General features: G+C 40.0%; 1 protein-coding gene across 1 annotated transcript; it reads left to right on the top strand.

Annotated features, from left to right (window-relative positions):
* The first annotated feature begins 1,595 nt into the window (after positions 1–1,595).
* On the top strand, positions 1,596–24,936 carry hgfa (hepatocyte growth factor a). Its single transcript, XM_085436516.1, has 18 exons — positions 1,596–1,772; positions 5,478–5,637; positions 5,795–5,907; positions 6,493–6,607; positions 11,595–11,737; positions 11,903–12,023; positions 12,175–12,293; positions 15,374–15,545; positions 15,647–15,798; positions 16,694–16,787; positions 17,891–18,030; positions 19,819–19,851; positions 20,091–20,199; positions 20,301–20,375; positions 21,034–21,171; positions 21,326–21,432; positions 21,547–21,680; positions 22,031–24,936. Exons 1-18 carry the CDS (start codon positions 1,709–1,711, stop codon positions 22,196–22,198), a joined length of 2,157 nt encoding a protein of 718 aa, XP_085292642.1. The 5' UTR covers positions 1,596–1,708; the 3' UTR covers positions 22,199–24,936.
* The last annotated feature ends 14 nt before the right edge of the window (positions 24,937–24,950 follow it).

The following is a 24,950-nucleotide window of genomic DNA, read 5'->3' as shown; positions in this document are numbered from 1 at the left end:
TCACATCAACACTGTGGTGAAAAAGGCCCGACAGCGTCTCTACCACCTCAGACGCTTGAGAGACTTCCAACTGCCCTCCAAGGTGCTCAGGAACTTTTACTCGTGCACCATAGAGAGCATCCTGGCGGGAAACATCTTAACCTGGTTCGGGAACAGCACCATGCAGGACAGACGAGCTCTACAGAGGGTTGTGCGGTCAGCTGAGCGCACCATCCGCTCCGAGCTCCCTGACCTGCACTCAATCTACAGCAGGCGGTGCTGGACCAAGGCCAGGAAGATCGTGAAGGACCTCAGCCATCCCAACAACAGACTGTTCTCTCTGCTGAGGTCAGGAAAGCGATTCCGCTCCCTGAAGACCAACACAGAGAGACTGAGGAGGAGCTTCTTCCCGCAGGCGATACGGTCTCTCAATCACACCACCACACAGAACTGACCCACACATATGGTTCTTACACACACACTGGACTTTCTGGACTTTGGTTTTGCACAACACTGGTCACTATATTCTTCATTTCCGGTTAATACTTGTACAGCTGCTGTTATTGTGTATATATTTATTTATATTTAGATTTCTTCATACATTCTTATATAGTTCTATATTGTGTATTGTGTATTTTGTTGTACAGTTATTTTATTTCCAACTTTAATTTATATATTTTATCTTATTCTTCCCAGTTAAATTTACCCTTCATTCTAATTTGTGTTGTACAGTTATTTCATTTTTAACCTTAATTTATATTTTATTCCTTCCTAGTTAAATTTACCCTTTTTAATTTTTCATATTTATTTCCTATCTTATTCATAGCCTTTTCCTTTTTTGTTTTCTTTAGGTCACGAGCAGTTGTCCAAGCATTTCACTACATATCGTACTGTGTATGACTGTGTACGTGACAAATAAAATTTGAATTTGAATTTGAATTTGAATTTGTATCATTTTATCTTTTACCTTAATCACAACAATTTAGCCATAGATCATGAATAAAGGTCCTCACCTTGGCCATGCAGAGTAGTGTTAGATCATAATTAGTTGCAGTCACGGATTTCTCAGCAGCAGATGGTCCAAGTGCAAAAGTTAGTGAGTTGTCTGTTTTTGGAAATGATGCATAAAGTATTTTTAAATGTAGCTACTAAAAAATTGTTAATAAATGAGTTTAATGTAGTCGAGTAATAAGTAGTTTATATGAACTTATAAATAAATAAAAATAGACTGCATCCTGCATGTCGATGGCAGATTAACAGCAGATCTATAAAGCAATATTAAGTTATTTCTTTACAATTTATAAACTTCTTTTTAAAGTTAAAGGTTAAATTCTACACAGCAACCACCAAATGAGTTGCCAAAAACGGATTATATGTAACATTAATTCGTTTTTCTTTTCCTTATTTATTGGTTGACAGTAGAATGAATGTAATCCATTGCTTCCGTTTAAAATTGGAAATTAAAAAAAGAACGGCATCTGGTTTTAATTTGAAATGATTAACCGGAAGTCGTGCTATTTGCCCTGCTGCGCTTGACAGCAGAGAGACGCTGATAGTACAAACTTGAGAAAAAGGGGGTTGACCCGAGGACGTGTGGGTTTTTGGGAAGGTGACATCTGTGTGAGGAAGATAAGTCTTCTGCTCACCATCAGCCACTCAGAACTTCAAACAAGCTCCGAGTGCGTCGCTCTCTTAATCCGGATTCTAACTTGCACCCAAATCTTTAACCATGAGGACATACGTTTGGATTTATCAGGCTTTGCTCTGTGTTCTGCTCACTATTGTGGATACAGGTAGGACTTGAACGGTTCCAGTGGATGATAAATATCTGCACGAACTGGCTGAAATCTGATTGTTTTCCGTCTCTGCTTTTCATGCTTTCAAGTGAGAAATGAATAGAGAAATTGAGAATTAATTAGTGAGAGTGAAGAAACTTGCAGGGGAAAAATTAAAAGTTGGAAATGGGAAAGGTGGAGAAATTCTATGTTATTTTTTTAAAAAGGGGGATTCTGACAGTCGTGATTTTTGCTTGAAGTTTGTAGCTGCACTTCGTTTTGTACAAATAATCAGTTTTTAATTGCACACCATGACACTTCGTGCTATTGAATGACCTTGATCACAGACCTCCTTCAGAAAAGTTCCTGAGAAAATAATAATGACTTACGTTGTTGTTTTTTGGTTTGTTTATTTGTTGTTGTTGTTGGTTTTTAGAAGGAATCAACTTTTTATAACCTTTGCGCTCTTTAAGACTTTGAATGAAATCATCACTCTTTTCACTTTACCTGCTGCTCTAACAGCAAATAGTTCAAGAGTTCACATTGGTGTGATTAAAGTTTCTGTAATTAAGACGGGATCTACAAGTTTCTGCCTCCACATTGAGGACGTGCACGGTTCTAAATTCCAGCTTCAAACCCGTTCCAGCGCACTTTTTTGGAATGACTCTGCTTCTTTGTCATGAAAATCTTTCATTGGTCGTGGTCCTTTTAGTAATAGACACTCCTGTGTCTGTTGGGCTTATGCCAGCTATAGAGAGTTTACCATACAGCCTGGGGTTCACACACGGCAACCGGTCTTGTAAACGAGCACCGTGCGGGCTGCTCCTATGTTCACCAAGCGCTGATTATCTGGTGGCTGTCCAGAGTCACATCCGCCCCGCTGACATCTGACCACTGAATCCGTAGTTACCACCTCCAGGGGTGCCGACCCTGACATCTGACCGGCCCGGAGGTGAGGGGAAAGTAATGCGCGGCCCGGACTTTGGCTGGCCCTTTCGTGCGTTTCTAGAGAGAGAGATGGAAAAGGTGTGTGTGCGTATATGTGTGAGGGAGGGGAGGTGTGTGTGTGTGTGTGTGGAGGGTTTAACATCTGGCTGCTGAGCCCACTACCACATTTTGCGCTCTCTGAAGCAGATGTAATGTCTGCGTAATTCCCAGACAGAGGCGCACCTTTAACCTGTTACTTTCCTGTTGTTCATGTAATACAGATTTTCGTCTGCACTGTCCTAACATTTATATTCTTTATAATGATTATTATTATTACAAAGTGAGGTATTGTTATATAGGAAAGCGTGACTAAAACGCTTATCCAGCTGAGAGTTAAATTCTTTGCTCAAGGGCACCTAAGTGGAAGTTTCTGAGGTCAGAGTGTCGGCATTTCACCTTAGCTATCTGCATTTTTCAAGCTCAGCTAGATACTCCGAGCTGTTCCTCTAACCTGCAGCTGCCTCTTCTTATTAAATCTGATGTCTTTCACTCACTGAGCACCTTTTATTATAATCTTCAACCTCAGCAAATGTTTAGGATTTGGAGATAGCAGAAAGCTGAGTGCAAGGAGAGGAAGAGACTAAGTGAAATCTAATTGAGCAGCTTGGCCAGACATCAGGGCTGAAACAACACTGTGATGCGTGCCAGATGTCGTCCAGTGGAGCCCAAAAACATTAATAACACGTCCTCCCCGAAAACCATTTTCAACCACGAGGAGCCTCTAAACGCTCCACAGTTTACAATATCCTAAGTACACACACAGCGCCATGTGTCGGATCTTGGCACAGGAGCGTGTAGCTGTAATTCAGTAGCATAAGATCTTCCGGTGTGATTTATGTTGCACTTGCTCTTAATTGTAAACTCGAAACTATTGTGAGCAGACACACAACCCATCTAAAGATGTTCAGAAGCGTCTTTTACAGAAAGGTTTCATACCGCTGAAAGACGGGATCTTAACTTTTTCCAGTCCGTAAAAATGAATGATTTGCATCACTAGGGGGATTTAGGCTTTAAAATATGGTTTTGTCCTGCTTTTGAACCCAGTTGGAGCTCATATGCATCATGCCACATTGTTCCGATAGTAGAATTTCCTTTTGATGTACTTCTTTCTAGGAAAAAGCTCTCAACAAATGCCTATAAATAAAGCAAGAATGAATTGTGTATTTGAAGCGTTTCCATTTTTCCACATGAGCATCCAGCCAATTGCCAATAGCTGAGAGACTATGCATAAAATTTGATACATAAAATTTTACTATATTGTAGAAATTATGAGTGATGTTAAAGTTTTCCTATGAAACAAGATCTGCCCCACCCCCCGTTGGTTTTGTTTTTTTGGCTGCCCAATCTGCTCATTTAAAGCACCTCAGACTGATGCAGGGCTTTGCTTCCGGCCACTTTTCGTACTGATTTTTTATCCTGAAACATAACCTGACTTACCTGTTACTTCAGCTGAGGCTGCACATTGTATCTAAAGAATTGCAGAACAGCTGAGCTTGGAACAGCTCCGGACTTGCACAAAACACTTCAGTGTGTGGATGCTGACGTGCCAGCAAACACAAGGCTTGAAGCAAACTATATTTGAAGGATGTTTTCATCATCAGCTGGCCACCCAGTTTACTGGATGATGGGGAAATAATTTCATCTTTTCTCCCTGTTTGATGCCAACTCGCTGAAACCAGCCGTCACGCTGCCTGATAACCTCAATGGTGACACCATGAGAAAACTTTAGTTCTTGGCAGTAGCTCCTTAATAACAGCACTAATATTAGAGCAGTGCATGACTAAGGTTTTATACTTTGTTAATGAAGATGCAGTATAGAAACCAAGATCCCTGGCCCACATCAAAAACAGTGGTTACAAATTGGCATACACAATTTGTGATCCATCCGATTACCAGAACGGCCCAAATGCTATTAATACCCCTGAGTGGAGTGAGGCTTTAAATGCTAATGGCTTCAAAGAACAATGCCACCTCAATGTCTTATAAGCAGCTTTCACAGAGCTGAACATTGTGCATTCTCATACGAAGATATCTGTGACCAGTCTTCAGGTGCAGAACAAAATATGTGGTGCTAGAAGCTTTGTGTTTTCTGCTTGTAGTCCAAGCAGTACTGAGCATCACCTTTAAGTGGACCTTGGTTACAGGCAGGTAAATATTCAATGTAGACAACAAAAGAGGGATTACATTTGCCAGCCCTAAAATAGTATTATCCCCAGGGGTCATCGGACTGATGACTCCTGATGATGGGCTGATGGGTTCCCAGACTGACCACTGATTAAATCAGTCCTTGCCAGCCAGCACTTATACAGTGTTCACAAGGACGCCAATGTTTAAGGCTTACGTGCAGTCATATTAGAAGACCCTGAAAAAAATCTCTGGGGCAAAAGTAGTTGCCAGCTATATATTATCAAAGTCCAACAATAAAACAAAATTGGTTTACAAGTTAGATATGCAACTTTTATGGCGATATTAATGATATTTAACCTCTTAAAATCCAAAAGATGAGCAGTGATTTCATCTAGGGTTAAGGATAAGGTTTCAGCCAGATGCTAAACTATGAAATGTTGTCATTGTAAATTAAAAGCCTTGGCTTTTAATCGAGGATGCTTAAAAAGACGTTAAAAACCAAAGAGCAACTCCATTATGAGGTGATCCTTGGCGTAAACAGGCTTATTATCTGATCTAATGGATGTTTTAACATGTGCAGATCTCATGTTGTGTCCTTGTGTTTTGCAGGTTGCTGCAGAAAGTCTCGTCAGTTATTACAGAGGTATGAAAAGACTGAAAGCCACATGCTGGTTTGCACAGACTGTCCTCAGCTCCCATTGATACGAACCAGCAACTCAGAGGAACGCTGTGCCCGGAAATGCAAAGTGAAGAAAAACTTCAACTGCAGGTGAATTATATTTTGTTCCTGTGTTTATCTGATTTCCCGCACATGGTTTTTTTTATAACCAGGTTTCCTCAATCCTCTTGTTGTCCTTCTGGTATTTACACATTTTTCTTGTTTTATCAGTTGTTTATCTCTCAACTACTTCCTGGGTGTTTTTCAGAGCCTTTAACTTTCAGCGGCACAGCAAGAAATGCCACTTGCTTCCTTTTGACCGTTTCACCAACAATGTGCAGAAGCAGGCCAGCATCAACTTTACTTTATACGAAAAAAAAGGTAAATGGCAAAGCCCCAAAAATAATTCGATGTAATTCGCTTTTGTTTTTTTGTTTTTTTCTCATGAGAACATTCAGGTGCGGGGAGGTATTTACACGGGCAAAATGTGTAATTGCTGATTGCTCCTCAGTTTTTTAAGTCTTTGGTTTCTCTGTTGATGCAATAAAAGGAACCGAGCCACCTCTCCTCCCCGCTGTTTAATCACCCCAGCGGGGAAAGTCGTATGCAAAAGCACGTCAAAGACCTAAGTGGAATATAAACAACAAAAAATCATTGCTTACAGTCAGAGCGCAAAGCTCTCTCAAGAGTCAGCTATGGAATCTAGCACTTTAGACTGTGCTACAGAATTTACAAAAGCTCCCCCCGGTGACATTTAATGAACTTTAGGGAGTCGTCTGTTTAGGGAATAACACACAAGCTGGGATCTACTAAATGCTGGCTGTGAAAAAACAAAAATACAAAATGTACCATATATGGGAAAATAAATTCCAGGAGGTCAAGGCTGTAAAGGCAAATTAACTTTTAATTGCAGGAATTATATCTGAATTAACACATATACTTTTTTATGCCTTTGCTGTTATTTAGATTACATAAGGGAGTGTATCACTGGCACCATGGACAACTACAGAGGAAGGAGGTCATGGACAAAGTCAAATATCACTTGCCAAGCTTGGTCAGATAATAACATCAATGAGCACACGTAAGTCATCTCTCTTTTTTTAAATTTATGCCTTTATTGGTGAGCAATCACAGATACAGAGAAGGAAATGCAACTGAAAGGGAGCAGCGCAGCCCCATCTGGAACCTACCATTTCGGCTGATGTGATTTACGCTATAATTGGGATGCTCCGAGTCCCGTCTTTTACACAGGGAAGTCAATAGCAAGTGCATTTTTCCATTCAGATCGTGTTCGAGGAAGAAGAGTTACTTGTGATGCCTTACTCAGCTGTACACCAGAGGGTTTTTTTTAAGGAAGAGAACATGTTAATCATTCACTTCCCCTTACCAGATTCTTGTAGATTTGAAACAACAGGCTTCAAAGCTTGCGTCTCTAATCTCCATGCTTCCACCACCTTCCTGGATGCTCCTTCTCTGTGTCTGACACTGAACAGGCCTCGGAAGCTGATTTATTGATGTTCAGTTCATCCCCTTGCACCTCTGGGGTTAAGGGAAGGCGGAGGCTCAGAGACAGTTGAACGTTTATCCAGAGTTAAGTCAGATTTCTTTCAACACATGTAGCCACCTCCTCCCCGGTGGGGCTGTTTATTTTTTTTGGAGCACTCCAGACCATCAGGTGTATCCCCGAAGATGTTTTCTCCCAGGCACAGCAAGGCAAAATCAGTGAATTTGCAAAGATGGTTCTGTGCCAGGGCCTCATTAGTGGTGCTCGTTAGTTATAAGATATTTTAACTGCAGCTAAGGCGGCGGGGTGGGGGTAATAATAACCGTTTGAAGAAGTGCAGTGTGAAAAAAAGTAGAATGGAGGTAAAAATGAAAGAAAGAAGGTGCAAAGACTTATAGACTGAAGTCATGTTCTGTCTGATGTCCAGCTGAGCTCACAAAGCCACAATATTACTGAGAGAAAATACAAGGTCAGTAATACAATCAAGAGAATGAAATGTTGATCCATTTTTACCCCCCTTCTTCCACATTCCCCTTAAGTCCTATTTTCATTTCAAGAAGCAGTTATTCACATTCTGAATCCTTTGTCATTGTTTATTTGGCACATGGTCCCAGTCTCCTTCTCAGTTAGAAGGGGACTTCTACCGTTTTGACTTTCGGAGGGTCACAGGGAGCTTACTTAAGGAAGATTTAGTGGGTTACCTAACATGGGACTATCCCGCTGTGTGAGAATTACCACCATAATGAACCACGCACCATTTGAGTTTCAGGTAACTATTATTTTCACGCTTGACTGATCAGTGTGGGGCAGGGGTGATTTCTCAGGAGGTTCCCTTCCCGGAAAGGGACTTCCACCTGTTATCTATATTTAGTGTTTGAACCAAGGCTCCGAAAGAAATGTGCACTGATGTCCAGCCAAGCGTGGAGAATGGAATATTTTTCTTCGTATTAATAATAATAGATAATATTGTAATCATTTATCTGTACCCCTAGGGACTTTCTTTTGTTTTTCTACTAATTTTTCCAATGGGATGTCAGTGAATGCTCTCAGCTACAGGCACACGCATAGTTACAGCTTTGATTTATGATTTTCTTGAATGGAAAATATTTAGCATCTTAGTAGTTTAACCTTTGAAAGTTTAACCTTTCAAAACATAGGGAAAAAGAGATTAGCAACACGCTGCACAGAGATTAATTATTCTAAAAAACAGGGAACTATTTTTCTGTTTTCGAAAACATTTATTTAACCTCCTAGGACCTGGCATCCATAAATGTGGACATCACATTTTGGGTTGTCTAGACCAAAATACTAAATTTTGCTCTACAAGGGCCTCATATCCACTTACGAGGACATTATACTGCCACTGTTCTACTGAAATTTTAAACAAATATCCTCATATGTGGATCTCATTTTTCTCAGAAACAAAAATCGGGTAAAAAAAAACATTTGGTAATTCTTTGTTTTTACATTCATCGGGTCCCAATATGTCCAAATATCAAAGAGAAATTAAAAATGCATGCCATGGAAGAGTTCAGGTCTTAGGAGGTTATCAGTGCGGTAGCTAAAATTGTTAGCTAATCATTTGGCAGCTAAAATTGTTAGCTAATCATATGGAAAGTGATAAAACCAGTGAGAGTAAAAAAATAGTCTTTGGCTGAAATAGATAAAAGTATGCATTAGTAGTTGGCTAACAGTAGACCTATCCACGAAGTAAAAATTAATAGGCCTCAGTTAGAATGCTAAATGATACATTTCATGATAGTGCTATTATTAAAGAAAGACTGAACAAGTATGGCTAGCAGCTAAAATTATTAGCTAATAATATGGAAACCGATTAAACCAGTGAGAGTACAAAATAGTCTTTGGTTGAAATGGATAAAAGTATGCATTAGTAGTTGGCTAACAGTAGACCTATCCACAAAGTAAAAATTAATAGGCGTCAGTTAGAATGTTAAATTATACATTTCATGATAGTGCTATTACAGAAAGACTGAACAAGTATGGCTAGCAGCTAAAATTGTTAGCTAATCATATGGAAACCGCAGTGGTTTTGCAAAGGGGTATCTGAACAAACAACAAGACTTCTTAAAAGGCATCTGAGACCAAAGAGGAGACTTTGTCCAAAATGCAAGCTAGCAAGAAACTAGCAACAAAACCTCATACTGATTGTCAAGCAAAATGGTGGTGATGATGGGGGCTCTTGAAGCCACAGCACCTAGGCACCTTGCAGGCTGCGACTCAACTATGAACTTCTCAGTATATCAAATAATTCAAGAGTCAAATATGAGACCATCTGTATGACAGCCAATGCTTGTCTGAAACAACAACAACAATCTGAAGCATAGCAGCAAATCTACAACAGAAAAGCTGAAAAAGAAAAAAAAATCAAGGTGTTACCATGGCCCAGTCAAAGTCCAGATCTCAACCTGAGTGAAATGCTGTGGCGAGTCCTTAAGAGAGCTGTACATAAACTGCAAAACTCAATGAAGTGAAGCAACATTGTAAAGAAGGGTGAGCCAAAATTCCTCCACAACAATATGAGAGACTGATAAAGTTATACAGAGTTGTTGCTAAAGGTGGTTCTGCAAGCTACTTAATGGTGGAGTGTAGTTAGTTTTTCACAAGACTGCATAGATTCTTGTGACTACAGTGAGTTTGCTTACCATACAAATTGGAAACAGAAAAATACAGCTGTGCATGGTTGATTTAATTATTAATTAATGAGCAATGCTGTAGGCGTAGATGTGCTGGTTCACAGATGTTGTCACATTTGGATAGCGTCAGGCCAAGCCAGACTAAGCTGTAGCCATATTTAAAAGATGAGACTGAGTTCTCATACCCTCTCTGAAGTAGCAAATTTCTTTAATTTTATATCATTTCCTTTCGGCACAGAGTTTCCCATTGCACCTTGCTTCCAGAAGTAATTATTTATGCACAAAGATAAATTGTGTCTTGGTCTGCTTGCTTTAATCTCCGACTGCTTTATTCTTCGGATGCTCTAGTACTAAATCACAGCATTGTTCCACCAGGTGTGGGTATTGATAGACATTTTGCAGCAGTTACTTCAGGTCTAGATTTCATCTTGAGTGTTATCCCAAATCCAGCCAATATGTTTAGTCGTCCCCGAGAATGAAGCATGTGCACATAGTGTCTGCCTGTGCTCCGCTGGGAACAGATTTTGGCAAGGAGATGAATAGCTGGTCAACATCTGTTAGCACAACATCATTATGACTAACTTGCTCCCATGCTGGGTCCTTTTTACAGAGCTTCAGCAGATGCAGACTTTTCTTTCTTTTTGCAAAGTGAGTAACCTTGTAATTCCATGTATAAATTAAGGATATTGTATTATGATCGAGATACAGTCTATTGAGCTTTTGATTTACACTCAGCAGATGTGAGTTTTGGCCCGTGGAAACTGCTGCTTTGGAGGGGAACAAGTGTTTTTGTTTTAGTTTGGGCTACATGCATAAGTGAGAACTTGGTGTATGGCCTGTTATATTTTGACACATGTAGGTAAAACTATGCATTTTAATGGTCCTCCCTTTCGTTCTCCTTTGCACTCAGCTTCTCTTGACCAAGTCAGATGCCTGTGATTTCTCCCACCTCTGGGCTGACTGATGTTGTACATTATTAGAGAAATCTTGCATAAGCCTCTGGGCACAAAGGGGAAAGCAGAGCAGACTCCCTTAAGAGTCATTGCCTGAGGTAGTTTTTAGACAAGCTGCTAAAGGGAGGGTGGCCTCTACCTCTTTTACTTTTTTTAATTGTTCCTGCAAGTTGTTTCTTACGTCATTAGTTAAACAATGAACTTATTCCCTTTTGCTCACTCCATTAAGATTTTTGTGTGTACTGGAATCAGTCTCTTCACTTGTTTCTTTTCACCTTTTCTTCTGCCTTGCTTCAATGTCTCCCTGGGTGGGAGGGGGGATAGTGGTCGGCATGTATCAGGGAGTTGCTGACATACCGGCTTTTGGTCGCCTTGCCACGAAAGAAGACAAATTTCCCACACTGTCGATTTAGTATGGGAATCCCCGGACTGTACAGACTTGCTTGGACGGTTCTGTTTCTTAAAGTCTTGTTCACTACATGGAGCCATTGGGGATTAGGTTTAAACATGTTCACAGGGCAGCCAGCAAAAGACCTGCATGGGATGCTCCAAGTGGTGCATAACGGTGTTCTGTGCTATTGGAGATTGCTGTGCTGTGACAGTTTCGCTGCTTCATACTTGAAGGAGGGGAGATGTGGTTGGAGTCACTAAGGTGATTGTGCAGGAGGTGCAAATCTGGCTAAAGCAGGCATATTGATGCCTTATTTGCATAAGATTGCTGCGAGAGGATGTAAAATGTAACCCGGTCTTGCTATCGTATTTCACAGAGCGGAGGCATACGCCGTAATGTAAATGCCTTTTGAATTTATTTGGGTTGTTACTGAGAGCACTAGCGTGCAGGTGTGGTACTGTAAACAAAACCAGAGCAGTCAAGTGTGCAAGTACTCCCAGAAATGTATTTATACAGCTTACAGTATCAGGTAACACTTTCAGTTATGTGTGTCTACACCCCTGTAGGTTTTATCCAGATAGGTACCCAACGCAAGACCTGAGGCACAACTTCTGTCGGAATCCTAACAACGATCCCGGTGGTCCGTGGTGCTACACCACAGATCCCAATGTACGAGCTGAGGAGTGTGGCATACCACAGTGTTCAGAAGGTGAGACCCATGAAGTATTAGCACTAGAAAATAAGATTTAAACAAATAAAACCAAAGGAGATTTATCCGTTGCGTGGTTCATTTTTTTCTAAAAGACACGATTCTTTTTCGATTTCCTTCATAGGCAAAAGAACATTTTGATAACTGTTGCTTCTTTGTTGACAGATGTCTGCATGACATGTAACGGGGAGGATTACCGGGGCAAAATGGACCATACAGAGAGTGGCAAAGAGTGCCAGAGATGGGACTCGGCAAGGCCTCACAAACACCCCTTCCAGCCCAAGAAGTAAGCTGCAGATCACATAGTAATCTTTCTCACAGATAACAACAGCACACATCCATGACACAGGCTTAAAAAAGAGAGGTAAATCTCATGATTTGTTATGGCTTACTTAAATCCACCTTCTTTTTTTAACATTCTCTGTCCCTCTTTTCAGGTATCGGGACAAAGATTTAAAGGACAACTACTGTAGGAACCCGAATAACCGCCTCCGTCCTTGGTGTTACACCATGGATCCCAAAACTCCATGGGAGTACTGTAACATCACTGTGTGTGGTAAGAGACTGTGCACTGTATATACTCCAAATCTGAGGCTAGGGCTTTGAGGACAAAGTCTTCAAACAAACTGAGAGCAACAAATTATTGTTTTACTCGGATTTATGACTTTATATTGGTTCAAAATGCATTACCCTTGCAGCATTTATGTGTCACACATGTAAGAATGTAATACAGGATTCAGAAGTGAACATATGATTGAGCAAGCTTTGGTTTTTGGATTTGGTTTTTACCACAAGCAAGTTGTTTAAATGTTCAACAGGGAATCGATACATACAAGTTTTGGTGTCTTTGGAGCAGTTGTGGTCAACTGAGCTAAAAAAAAAAAATGGTCCCCTTCTCCCCAGCAAAGTCTCAGGAGACTTTTGTTTATCCGGATGGTGTTTTCATGTGGGCGTTTGCTCCAAGTCATTCTACCTCAGCAAGGGACATTAAATAGGCTGTTTGCAAGAGGGCAGTTATAACTTCACAAAGCTTGAAGTGTTTTACTGAAGCCATTTAGGGCTATAAAGTGGAGGACTACAATAGAGGCTGTTATGCCAAAATACCGCACATTGCAATCGGAAAGTCTAAAAGTTGTTTCAGTGGTGTAAACATTGATTGCAAAATGATGCAATTTTATAGAGAAATTAGAGAAAAGACCTGAAATAATGCACAAAGAGCAAAACAGTTGCATATGCTTCCTTACAGGGCATGTTGGGTAAAGGGATGATTTGTTGAACAGGAGAATGATGGATGTGAATTATATTGCGTGGCCATAAAAGTAACACTTTTTTGGTGGGCTCTTATTTTGATGCCTTAACTTTCACATTATGGCTGTTGCCATCTGCCGTGATTTCCCACAATCCAAGATTAGACAAGAGATCGTAGTTTTACGCTAGCAAAGCACATTCGTATGAGTGCATCTAACAGACAGTAGTATCTTTGTTCTTGGTGGTAAATACAATATACTTAGAACAGACTTCTTGTACAGTCTTTTAGTACAAGTAAGCACACTCCGAAACATATTTGTTGTCAGATATTTGCATAAAGATTATGTTAAAAAAAAAAGGTCCTCCCAAACTCTAGCAGACAGATAGAAGTGTACTTGGCACCTGTTTGTGGCTTACATCGGCCAAGCCCCTTGTAATGCATAACCTTGAGCCTTTATACAATTTAAACAGATGAGCAGCACGGTGGAATCGTTGCCTCACAGCAAGAAGGTCCTTCCACCGTCAGGCCGGGGTCTTTCTGTGTGGAGTTTGCATGTTTTTCTCATGTTTGCATGGTCTTCTCTCCGGGTACTCTGGCTTCCTGCCTCAGTCCAATGACATGCAGTTAGTGGGATTAGGTTAATTAGTAACTCTAAATAGCCCATAGGTGTGAATGTGAGTGCAAATTGTTGTCTGTCTATGTTAGCCCTGCAGCACTGGCGACCTGTCCAGGGTGTACACTGCCTCTCGCCCTAAGACAAGTGGGACAGGCTCCCCCCCATCCCCTCGGCGAGCCAAAGAGAATGAATGGATGAATGGAGTTATATTTTTAAAAAAAGGCCCATATATTTGTCACAAAGGGGAAAATTATATATATAAAGTTTGTTTTTGTTTTTTTACACCAGGCAGTAAACATGACGTTAAGCATGTTAACATGTGTGCCTTTGACTGATTCATTTTTGGACCCAGGAATTGCAGTTTTTGGCATCTTTGCGTTGCCTCCAGAAGTTGGATCTAAAATGTTAAACAGTGAGCTTAAGAGGTGCTAGTAGAGATATTTGCTTTGACAGTTCCTACTGATTCCAGGTTTTGCACTAAGGAAACCCTTCTGGGGTCATTCTCTGATCAAAAATGACTGTCCTGGAAGATGGAGAAGGTGGAAATCTGAGTGATACTAGGTATGAATGTGCATTTTATAACAGACAGGTATAGCTAACTGGGTTGTGCAGATGAACCATTTGCCCAAAGTCTTCTCCAGGGGCCTGGGTTATAGTCCACGCTGGACCCTTTATTGCACGTTGTTCCACCCACTCTCTCTCCCTATAAATATATGTATATATAATTCAGTAATTAAAGTATGTGTCTGTTATACACTGTTGTATTCTGGATGTTAGTTAAACTTTTTTTTTTTAGTTTTGTCCCATACGGGGACAAGTATATATAACATGTTGCCTTTATATATAATTGAAAAGACAGAGGGAAAATGAAATCAATGGAAATTAGAAAAGATGTTGCGAAATTGGAGAATTTGCATTGAAATATTCCCATATGCACACCCACAACCTCACAGAGCATCTCTCTTTGTCTCTGTCAGACACATACACGCATTGACTTTACTGTACAGGTTATGATTTACAGCGAGCATCTGCATTTGTCCAGATGTGTGTATCCCTCAATGCCTGCCCTTAGAAAGATAAAAACCACTGACCTGTGCTACACTGTGCACACAGATACTGGCATGCATTACATCAAGCCAAAGAATCCTTTTGCACACGCCTTCTCGTTTCAACCTCGAAACATTCCCTCGCCTCCTCCATCTTCCCCCATCCCATTTGTCAAAGGCTAAAGAAACAAAGACAGAAATCTGGAAATTGCTCACTGTGTAGTGCTACCCCTGCACTGCTATGCGGAACACCAGAATTCCATCTAAAGATGTTTGGAATAGTCTGATAATATAGTGGATAATATCGACCAAATCAGACTGGGTTTGTTGCCATTTTCTTTAGTTGGCCTGCAATAGAGAAATTCACAGGAATCATAATGTCAGTGTTTAATTTTGAAGCAAAGGTATAAATAAGATCAGGCTTCGAGCTCTGCGACTTGTTCTGTCAGCAAGTTAACCAACTTCTCATTGTTGTGGATGTCCATACGTGAAAGAATGTCAGGCACCACTGGTATGAACACACAGTAAGTTTCTATTACTATACAAGCAGGGGGAAGGGCTACTGTTTTTGATCATCTGCCTCTAGGTTAAACATGACACATTCTTGTAGGGATTAATATTCTCCTCCTTCTCTTCCTCCCTCATTCCTGACTACAGTTTGCTTTTTCAGTGACTTTCTCTTTTTTTGCATGCTTCCACCTTACAATGACATTTATCTGTTTCAGGTTCAGACCCTACCGAGGACTCCGATGTTGAAGTAACAACTTCCTGTGTCCAGGGAAAGGGCACAGACTACCAAGGCACAATGAATGTCACCCCGGAAGGTGTGACATGCCAGCGCTGGGATTCCCAGTTCCCACATAGCCACTCATTTCTTCCGCAGAACTACAAATGCAAGTGAGTAACAGCTGCTTCATAGCTGCTGACAACATGGATTCACTTCTCTCAGGAATGTCAAGAAGAGTACTTGATCATTGGCATCATCATTTAAATTGTAGTTTGTGTGTGTGTTATAGAGACCTCAGAGAGAATTACTGTCGCAATCCTGATGGTGCAGATTACCCATGGTGCTTCACTACAAACCCTAATCAGAGGATAGCCAATTGCACCCACATCCCCAGATGTGGTGCAGAGGCTACACAAAAAGCAGGTAAATTCTATGAAAATTAATTTCTGAGAATTGCTCAGTGTTTTGGGGAATGCAGCAAGCACAGCCAATCGTGTTTATTTAGTGTTTTAAAAAATGTATTGTAAAAACAACTTAGAGTCTTGTCATCACTTCTGAGTAAAGGTTATGGCTCAAAGCCCGGTTCATTTGACATAAAGCCAAAATCGGCTTTGTTAAATCTTTTTTTTGTTATATCAGTTTAAAGAAATACATTCTAAAGTGTTCAATGTTGTTGCTTTTAGACAGGGCCAGATTGCTTTCTTCAGTCTTTAATTTTGAGAATATATATTTGCAAAAGTGTCGATCTTTTCTTCTAAAATTACTAGAATATTTTAAAAGTAAATAACAAAGTACATTCAATCAATTACTAGGAAATTTCCATGTTGAATTCCAAACTACAGATGTTTTAAAAGAGATGTCATGCTTTTGTAAAGTAGAAGAATACTGCTCTCATAAGACTGAGCCACTTGGCAAAGGGCTGCCCAACGAATTCCATTTCATGCAAGAATAACAACACCAGACTTTGGCAATAGCTGCTCGTTGTCATTTCCCATGTTTCTCTGCTTTGCATTTTGTAGAACACACACGTCTCAAAGCAGCCAGTCAGTTTGCAACTAAAGACCCTTCTCTGATTCTATTTAAGACCAGAAATAATGAGATTTGGGAGACACCGTTTACACAGAGACCCATAATATTAAATGGTCCAAACCACAAAGACAAGCATAGACCCAAATTCTTTCTCTGTCTCTGCAAGTACATGAATTTGTGTTTGTGAGTATTCCACCAACATGAAGAGGTGTTTAACCAGCTGTTGGGCTCACTAAGCTTCAGCGCTTTAACAAAGTCATCTGAATAATTTTATCCTGTTCTATCTCAGAGTGTTATGAAGAGAATGGAGAGACTTATCGGGGCACTTTATCCATAACTCGATCGGGGATTCCCTGTGCAGACTGGTCACATCACATAAACAGGTAATGAAATAATTTGTTCTGCAAAGACTTTTGTTGCATTTCTGTTGTTGGCTCCCAGTGCAACTCCAGCCGTACCGAGCAACCCTGCAACTGTTTCCTAGAGAGATTGACATTCTTTTCAGCTCACTTGATGAGTGTTTGTTGATAACTTAGCTCCCATTGCCTTGTGAAAATCCCTTTCAAATGAATGAGGCTAAGCACTGAAAACAAACAGCAAGAGGAAATCAGGGGTTCCACAGGGGTCAATACCAGGTCCAATTATTATTCATCTAGCTGACGAGAGGAAACCCGAGGGTGCTCTCAAAGTGACCCATACTGGGGGAAAGACTGCCCGCTCCAAGGCCGTTACTTCACGCTGAAGTCAGCCTGTTGGAATTACTTAATTTACAGGAATTTTAAAAGCCAAAATGGCACAGACAGATGGACATGTTCCAGAGCCGACCCTTGACCCCAGGAAGTGCTTTCTTAGGAAAGTAGATCAAAGCCAATCAGCTCCCTCCCGTAGAATGCAGCCAGCGAGTCTACTCTGTTCAAGGCTCAGGGTCATACTAGGAAACATGCTCAGAGCTACAACATTGTTTAACATTCTCCTGGGAAGTAGAATTGTCTTCACCCCCTTACAAATTATCAGTTGATTAGAATCCTTTTTGTGTGCGCGTGTCTGAACTCTTACCAAGTAACTGTTTTTTTACGGGTATTGTGGATGGCTTAGATGACACACAATTAGATATAAATTCCTACAAATCAGAAGCAAAACTGCATCATTCCATAGAGGATGTGGTTCCTGCTGGTCTGAACCCTGCTGAACGCTTAGACTGCATACTTTTGAACTCCCATGAGCACTCTTCGCAAAACTCTGCGTTTCCTTCTACAGGCTAAGCAGCAAATGTTGAGGATTCATTGCATTATAGGAGAGCCAGAGTCAGAATTTTCTAGGCATTCCATGGTTACTTTCGTGTGTATGTAATATATGTGCCTGACAGCATTTGTGCAACTCCGTGTACACATGTGCCCACCTTTATGCGATATGACCCAGTATTAGTTTTCGTCTTTCTGCAAAATAACACATGGGATATGATAATCTGTATTTGTGTGTTTTACAGTGGGGATTCTCACTCTACGGTGTCCCATGTAGGGCTGGAGAAGAACTACTGCAGGAACCCAGATCGCGACAGACACGGCGCTTGGTGTTACACCAGTCCAAATAACCGCCTGGCCTGGGATTACTGTAAACTAAAACACTGTGAGTTCCTTAAATAAACATTTACCCTATGTAAGTTTCGGTAAGTAGATAATATCTGTGTTTACCCAAGTAGAATGAGAATGAAAGATATCTGTGTATGTGTGTATGTAAATGTGTAGTCAGTGCCAATATCTGATAAGCTTTGAGAGCCAAAGACCAACAGGACCACAACTCATCCATACTAATACTAAATACTCACACATACTAAACAAGTGTGATATAACTGTTGACTTTCCAGAACAGATGGATGTTTATTATATCATCCGGTGGTTTGGAGGCCACAGCTTTGAAGCCACAAATATTTAATTTTGCCATATTGGGCTTTTTGATGTTGGATGTGATGATATTTGGATGAGAAGGCAGACCTGCAGAGCTGCCAGCTAACACTAGCTTGGTTTGTAATTGGTTCTGTAATTCACTATATTAAATGAGATGCTATTATTTGGCTAATGACAACAAGCTTAAAGTAAAAACTATGTACCCGAGTGACTTTAACTGCAGCCAAACCCAAACATAGCAAAACAGCATCATTTCTGGCAGCCAACTCTTTCCTAATGCTTACATTTAAGTCATAAATTTGATGTTTATAACTTGGGTAATATATAAAAAGAAACACCGCCATACAGTCAGTGTAAATGTTAGCTATTAGCCATCAAATCATTTTCATTCTTTGCTGTAAATGTGTTTATTTTAGCTTCAAAGTTGGGCATTTAACATGGGAGTGTATGCATGCACAGTGTAATAGATGGATCACTTTTGAAACCTCAAGATGAGTGATCACCATCTTGGTTATGAAAAAAGATGTGATTATAAAGGGTGGGTCTGACTTAAACCACAAGCTTATTGGCTAAAAAGTTTTAGCTAATGACTTTCTGTACTGGGTTCATTTTTCATACCCAGAAGCTACATCCATGTTTTGTACCCTCTTTGGCCTTTGCGGATTGATTGGCTTTCTGAACCTGTCTTAAGTGGCCATTAGAGCAACTGCAGTTTTTGGCACTTGGGCATTACCTTCTTTTAAAAGCTTTAAAGGCTGCTTAGGAATATATGTCCCTATTTAATTTTGTGCTAAGCTAACCAGCAAGGCTGTGTTAGGTAGCCTGTAACACCCAGGAGAGAAGCATTGCTCGCAAATCAATAACATGGCTGTCTTTAAAGGCAGAGAAGCTTGTTATGAAACTGAGGGGTACTAAATGTGCTTCCTTTTTATCAAACAAAGAAGAAGTTTTCAGAGCCTTTGGGACTGTTTAAATGGGACATCTGAAAGAACATTTAGAACAGAAGAAGTGCTGATATGTGGGTGTAGTACATTGAAATAACACAAGTGATTTAGCTTCGTAGCGTTTACTGACTTCAACCAAAATATCATAATTGTTTTCTTGCACAGCTTTCTGGGCGGCTTACGTAATCTGTTCGCTGTGGTTTAGTCCAATTGGCAGAGAATGCACGATGCTCAAACAGCAAACAGATGCGAAAGTCTGTTGCCATTTCATTTGAGAAAACACACACTTGGGCCACTGGACCCTGCATGTTCTTTGGCTGGTTTCAGTGAAGCTGCATTGAATATTTTCCATAATGTAAAACACGTCTTCCGTGAAGTTTTAAGGTCTCGAGCAAATCTATTTGTTGCGGTTGCTGACTAATATAGCCTCCAGCAATTATTTAGATCCAGAGATAAGCCTTTATAAAGTATAAAAGGCTGTCATATTTACTCAGGTTTCATGTTTTGTATGTTCCCTGCTGCTGTGGGGTGTATGTTCATATTGTACTTTGCTTTACTTACATCAGGTGATTCAGCTACAAAGGCTCCTCAGACAAATAGTGAGTATGTCTTTTTCTTTCTTTTTACCAAAAATGGTCCTCTTTCTCATGTGCTTATCTCTGATCTCCTTCCTTTCCTCTGTAACTCTCTCTCTCTCTGTAGATCAAGTCAGTCTGTTGATATTTACCTAACTGAACAAATAGTTTCCTTTTGAAGTTTTGATAAATATTTTCCAATGGAAATGTTAAAAAAACTACATCTGTCTAACACACAGTATCAATTATATCTCCTTGCTTAGTTCAAACGAGGCCCAAGATATCATGCTTTGTGCACATAAACACCAGAATAGTTGGAGGACATCAAGTGCGAGGTACAGATGGCAGCTGGGTTGTAAGCATCCAAAGACAGTAAGTGTTTTCCAGTCTTTGTTCTTTAGAAGCCTAGACCTTCATCCATGTTTATGCTGTGTACTGTGATTGATCCATTTTTCCTTCTTACCTTTTCCTAGGAAGGTCCATTTGTGTGGTGGCTCACTAATCAGAGAGAACTGGGTTTTGACAGACCAGCAGTGCTTCACCTCCTGGTAATTTCTCTCCCTTTTCAGACTTTACTTTACTTTCTTTCTTTAAAAATGCTTCCATTGCTGCTTCTATCTATAATTGCTTAAAGGCTGCACAGCGTACTGCCAGACAGACTTGACCTGAGATAGGGACCGCATGTTTTGGACTGCTGTTTAACCTGCAGTTGCTTATGTCAGAACTAATCATATTGTCCTTTTGCAATGTCTCTGTCATGTGTAGTACTGGCTTTGATTTAAAAAAAAAAAGATCCCTTTTTTCTGTAGTAATCTGCAATGCTGCAAGTAATACATATGGTGTAGATCAGCAGCTTTTAGCAGATATTTTGATTTAGCGGGGAGCCTCGAGGTGCTTGAGGCCTTGCCTTTTTTTTGGCTTTTTTCTCTATGAAAAAAATACACATTTGCCATTCAGGAAATGTTATTTTAAGAAAGTAAGTGTATTTTTGAAAAATATCAAGAGCTAGTGGAATGTGTTAACTAAAAAAAAAAGTAGTATTTGTAAAGACAGTTTTGTGAGATTTGTTTAAAAGAGAGGCTGCTCTAGATCTGGGCAGGATTTCCTATTGAATCCGGTCAGTTGAATCATCGTTTGGCTGTAATCCACTGTACGACTCAAAAAAACTGTATGACTCTGTCTTACACTGACTCTTGTAATCATCAGCGTTCCAGATCTCCGGGATTACAGTGTGCAGGTCGGTCTGCATCACCTCGATGAGTCTAAAAACCGACCGCGACTACGAGTCTCTCGCCTGATCTGTGGCCCAGACGGCTCCAACCTAGTAATGTTGAAGCTAGCAGAGTAAGTGCTCAGTTAGTGGCTAGTGTCAGCTGATTTATGCTTCTAGTTAAAGAAAAAGACAGTGATAGAAAATACTGTGAGTGCTTTAAATTTAAAAAGAAAGGTCGTGCAACATGCTTTGGCTTTTATTTGTGATGATTTCTGTTGGTTCTAGTCCTGCCCCTGTGTCTGAAGGTGCATCCACCATTCATCTTCCCGTGAAAGACTGTCGCATCCCTGAAGGCACCAACTGCACCATGTATGGATGGGGGGAAACCAAAAGTACTGCCTTCTTTCAACCACATGCTGTTTTCCATGTTATTTTTTAATGACAAAAAAACCCACTGTTCCTTTTACAAATTGCTTATTGTGTTTTTTGTATCCTTCTCTGTGCAGATACTGGACACGATGAAGCCCTTAACTCTGTAATCATGCCGATGGTGGACAACGACATGTGCTCGCACATCAAAGAAGACGCCGGGGAAAGCAGAATATGTGCTGGCGGGAAAAGGGGAGAAGGCGTGTGTGATGTAAGGATCTCAAATCGCCAAATGCATCCTGAAGCAAAACAACATGGATGTGAACTGAATGCTCGGTGCTTAAAGGATCATTTCACCACAATTGTGTAACAAACACCATTTATTGGAACTACTTTCTACTGAAGAAATAGTTCCCTTTGTTGAGCAGCAGGTGTTTTAAAGAGCCAAATAACACCTAAGCCTTTTGAAGCCAGTAAGGCTTAAATGGAAAAATATGTTTGTTTTGTGGGTGAACTGATATTTTAAGCATTATATTATTATCATTATTATTATTATTACTATAGACTTGCTTTGGTGTAATTATTGCTAATCCACAGTCTGTCTTTATTTTGTTCTTGCAGAGGGACTACGGTGGCCCACTGGTTTGCCAGGAACATGAGCGCAAAGTCATAATTGGTGTGAGCATCCAAAGGACAAAATGTGCCTCATCACAGCCAGCACTTTTTGTTAATGTTGCTTTCTACTCAGAGTGGATATACAAAGTCTTCAGACTTTACCCGAATGTGTAAAGAAACTAATGGAGTGGTGTGAAAAGCAACCCACAGGGGACTACCATAGCTTGCAAGAGCTGACAGAGGAACTTGGGCCACAAATCTCCAACATGGATTATTGGGTGGCATACAGAAAACGACTGTATGATAGTGACAAGTTTGGATTTTATGGTGGAATCTGTCGCCATCTGTAGATGACATAAACTAGAAATTGGAGACTGGATGCATCTAATTGGTTCTCACCCATTCTTCGATTTTGCAAATGAGGAGATCTCGGCATTTTCGAAATCAAAGTCTTGTGCACATAAACGGAGTGCGAATTGTTTTTTTTGACATGTTCAGAATTTCTGAAGCCATGCAAACAATGACAGTGAGGAGGACACTTGTGATTCAGTATTATCTCCTGGAATATACTTGAACCCAACTCTTTGGTGGTTATCACTTTAGGTAGCCTTCATTGACTGGGACCTTTTCTTTTTTTTAGATGAAGAAGAAGAATTTTTTTAAGTGTCGAGCTGGTCTTTTTACCTTAAACACAAGCGATGTGGATTGACATAAATGTGGCCTTCATGACATAAAAAGGTACTTATCTGGTATTAAGGTGATTATCACAGCAACTAAAGGTGTCCATGTCCCAGAAAAGAAAATATATGCGTGAAAATGTCATTACAATCTGCCTATTATGTTCCCTTTGTGAAAATAGCCTTTCAGCCTGGCAGTGCTAATTGTGTGCAGTAGCTGAACTACCTTTTCCCCAGTTAGCTGTAACTATTAGTTTTCCCCATGAGAGGGTCTAAGTAAGACGGAGCAAACTGCTCCAAATCTTATGCTAATATTTGTAGCATGAGAGAAAGAAGAGCCATGCCAAATATAACATGGCTATTTGGTCTCCAGTTTGGAGGGAACTGTGGCCCCTGGCGGGCTGTGTGTGGTCAGTAGGATATTTTATAGGTTTTGGGGTTTTTTTGTTTCATGGAAAGCGACTCTGTATGTGGATACCTGCAGATTTGTTTTGTTTCTGCTGTGCTGTATAAATTTATAGGTCTTATAGATCTGGAATATTTTTGGGTCACTCGGTAATGTCAGATTGGCTTATTTGTGCTTAAGTATGTTTAATATTTAAAGAGACTGGTTGCTTCTAAGTAATGTATATTTATTTTTCTAAATGAAAAAAACTGTTCCAAAACGAATTTGTAATTCCACATGATATTTTGATGATAATTTCTTGTTTCGAAGAATTACAGACTTTTAAATAACTGTGGCGTAAACCTGACATTTAAATAACACAGACCAGAGCAGAATATTAGGTACAATATGCCTCATATGGCCAAACTTTAAAATCAAGGATCTTTGTTTCATGGTATTATTTTGCCCACAGGTAAATTTTGAATCTAGGAGGAGGGGGGATATTTTCTTAAGGCAGTGATAGTTGAAATGGGGTGAAGGAGACAGACTACAATTTAAGTTCACATTCACTCCTACAGCCAATTTAGCATCTCCAGTTAACCTAATATGGAGGAAGAGGAAGCTGGAGCACACGGCGAAAACCTACTCAGGTACAGGCTGGCTGGTTGATTTGAACCTGGGATGTTCTTGCTGTAGCACAACTACTGCAACCACTCTTCTATACTTTATTTTAGCTCATAAAAGGACCTGACAAGAGACAAGAGTTGCCGATTAATCCAGTTTTCGCTCATATTAATAAAGCTTCTTTGGGCTGATCCCTTATAAGGGGTCACTACAGCGGATGGATATGCATATCTGATTTGACACATTTTCCTGCACCCTCTGAGGGATTTGTGTGTCCTCTCAAGCTCAAACCAGTGATCTTTTGTCTGTTAGGTGAATATGTTAGTCACATTTTTTTCTTTAACATTGATATTAGTTATTAATGGTGTTCCACGCAAAGGGATAAACAAGATGAACAAAATCATCAGGGGAGGGGAAAATCCCTACATGAAAAATCAGAGCATAATTGACTTTTGACACTTTCAACTTAGCATTACACAGATTAGAAAAAATAAATATGCGGTTTGCTTACAAGACTCTCATTCCCACAACTTTAGAATAACCAGAACCTAACCTAATGATGCCCCAAGTGGCCTTGTGTTTCTCAGCTATCAGCAGCAAAGTAGCTGTGGGGATGTTTGTGCATGTCGCAACAGCATTTAAAACCTAAAATTCTAACTCTCAGTTCTAAGATAACTGCTGTAAATATCATGTTGGAAATGTTACAGTAGAGTCACAAAAAATGATATATTTGGCTGTAAGTCAATGGGTTTTATGTTCTAACCAGTGAGTAAGTCATTTGGCCAGGATTCACAGGAATTCTTGTAAAGAAACAAACGGTATTCAGTATCATTGTATGAATGCAAGCCTTTAATAGTCTCACACAGGTTTCCAATCAAAGTGAAGGTCTGTAAAGTGGCTAATTTATGGAAAGGTAACTTCCTGAAAGGCTGATTAAACAGCTAAAACCAATACTCATGTGGCAGATCATGAACCACAACGAATGCTCTTAAGGTGCCGTTGCTGTTATTTAATTTTCCCTAATATAAAAAGCCTCATACAAATTGTAATTTTTGTAAATATCATACTTGAGTATTTTTATTCCTTGATCATTCTGTTCAAATGTTTGTATACTGTAAAATATAACAGCTGCTATTTTGTGTTAGTGATTTGTTTCATATTGGTGATCTTTCCCAAAATTTGTAACCCTTTGTAATTTTCCTATTTTAATAAACACCTTAACATTACACTAAGCTGTATC

Source organism: Copadichromis virginalis, linkage group LG17 (genome assembly GCF_057382275.1).
Source record: "Copadichromis virginalis isolate Kocher_CV1m ecotype Utaka linkage group LG17, C_Virginalis_male_GT1.1, whole genome shotgun sequence".
In the NCBI taxonomy this organism is placed as follows: Eukaryota; Metazoa; Chordata; class Actinopteri; order Cichliformes; family Cichlidae; genus Copadichromis; species Copadichromis virginalis.
The sequence above is the reverse complement of the archived record's forward strand: the minus strand, read 5'-3'. Positions and strand labels throughout refer to the sequence as shown.

Excerpts from the sequence above, each read along its gene's own strand:
- hgfa (XM_085436516.1), top strand. The coding sequence starts at position 1,709 with ATGAGGACATACGTTTGGATTTATCAGGCTTTGCTCTGTGTTCTGCTC. Across the intron at positions 6,608-11,594 it reads AATAACATCAATGAGCACAC|GTTTTATCCAGATAGGTACC; the intron begins GTAAGTCATCTC and ends ACACCCCTGTAG. Across the intron at positions 20,376-21,033 it reads CAGCAGTGCTTCACCTCCTG|CGTTCCAGATCTCCGGGATT; the intron begins GTAATTTCTCTC and ends TGTAATCATCAG.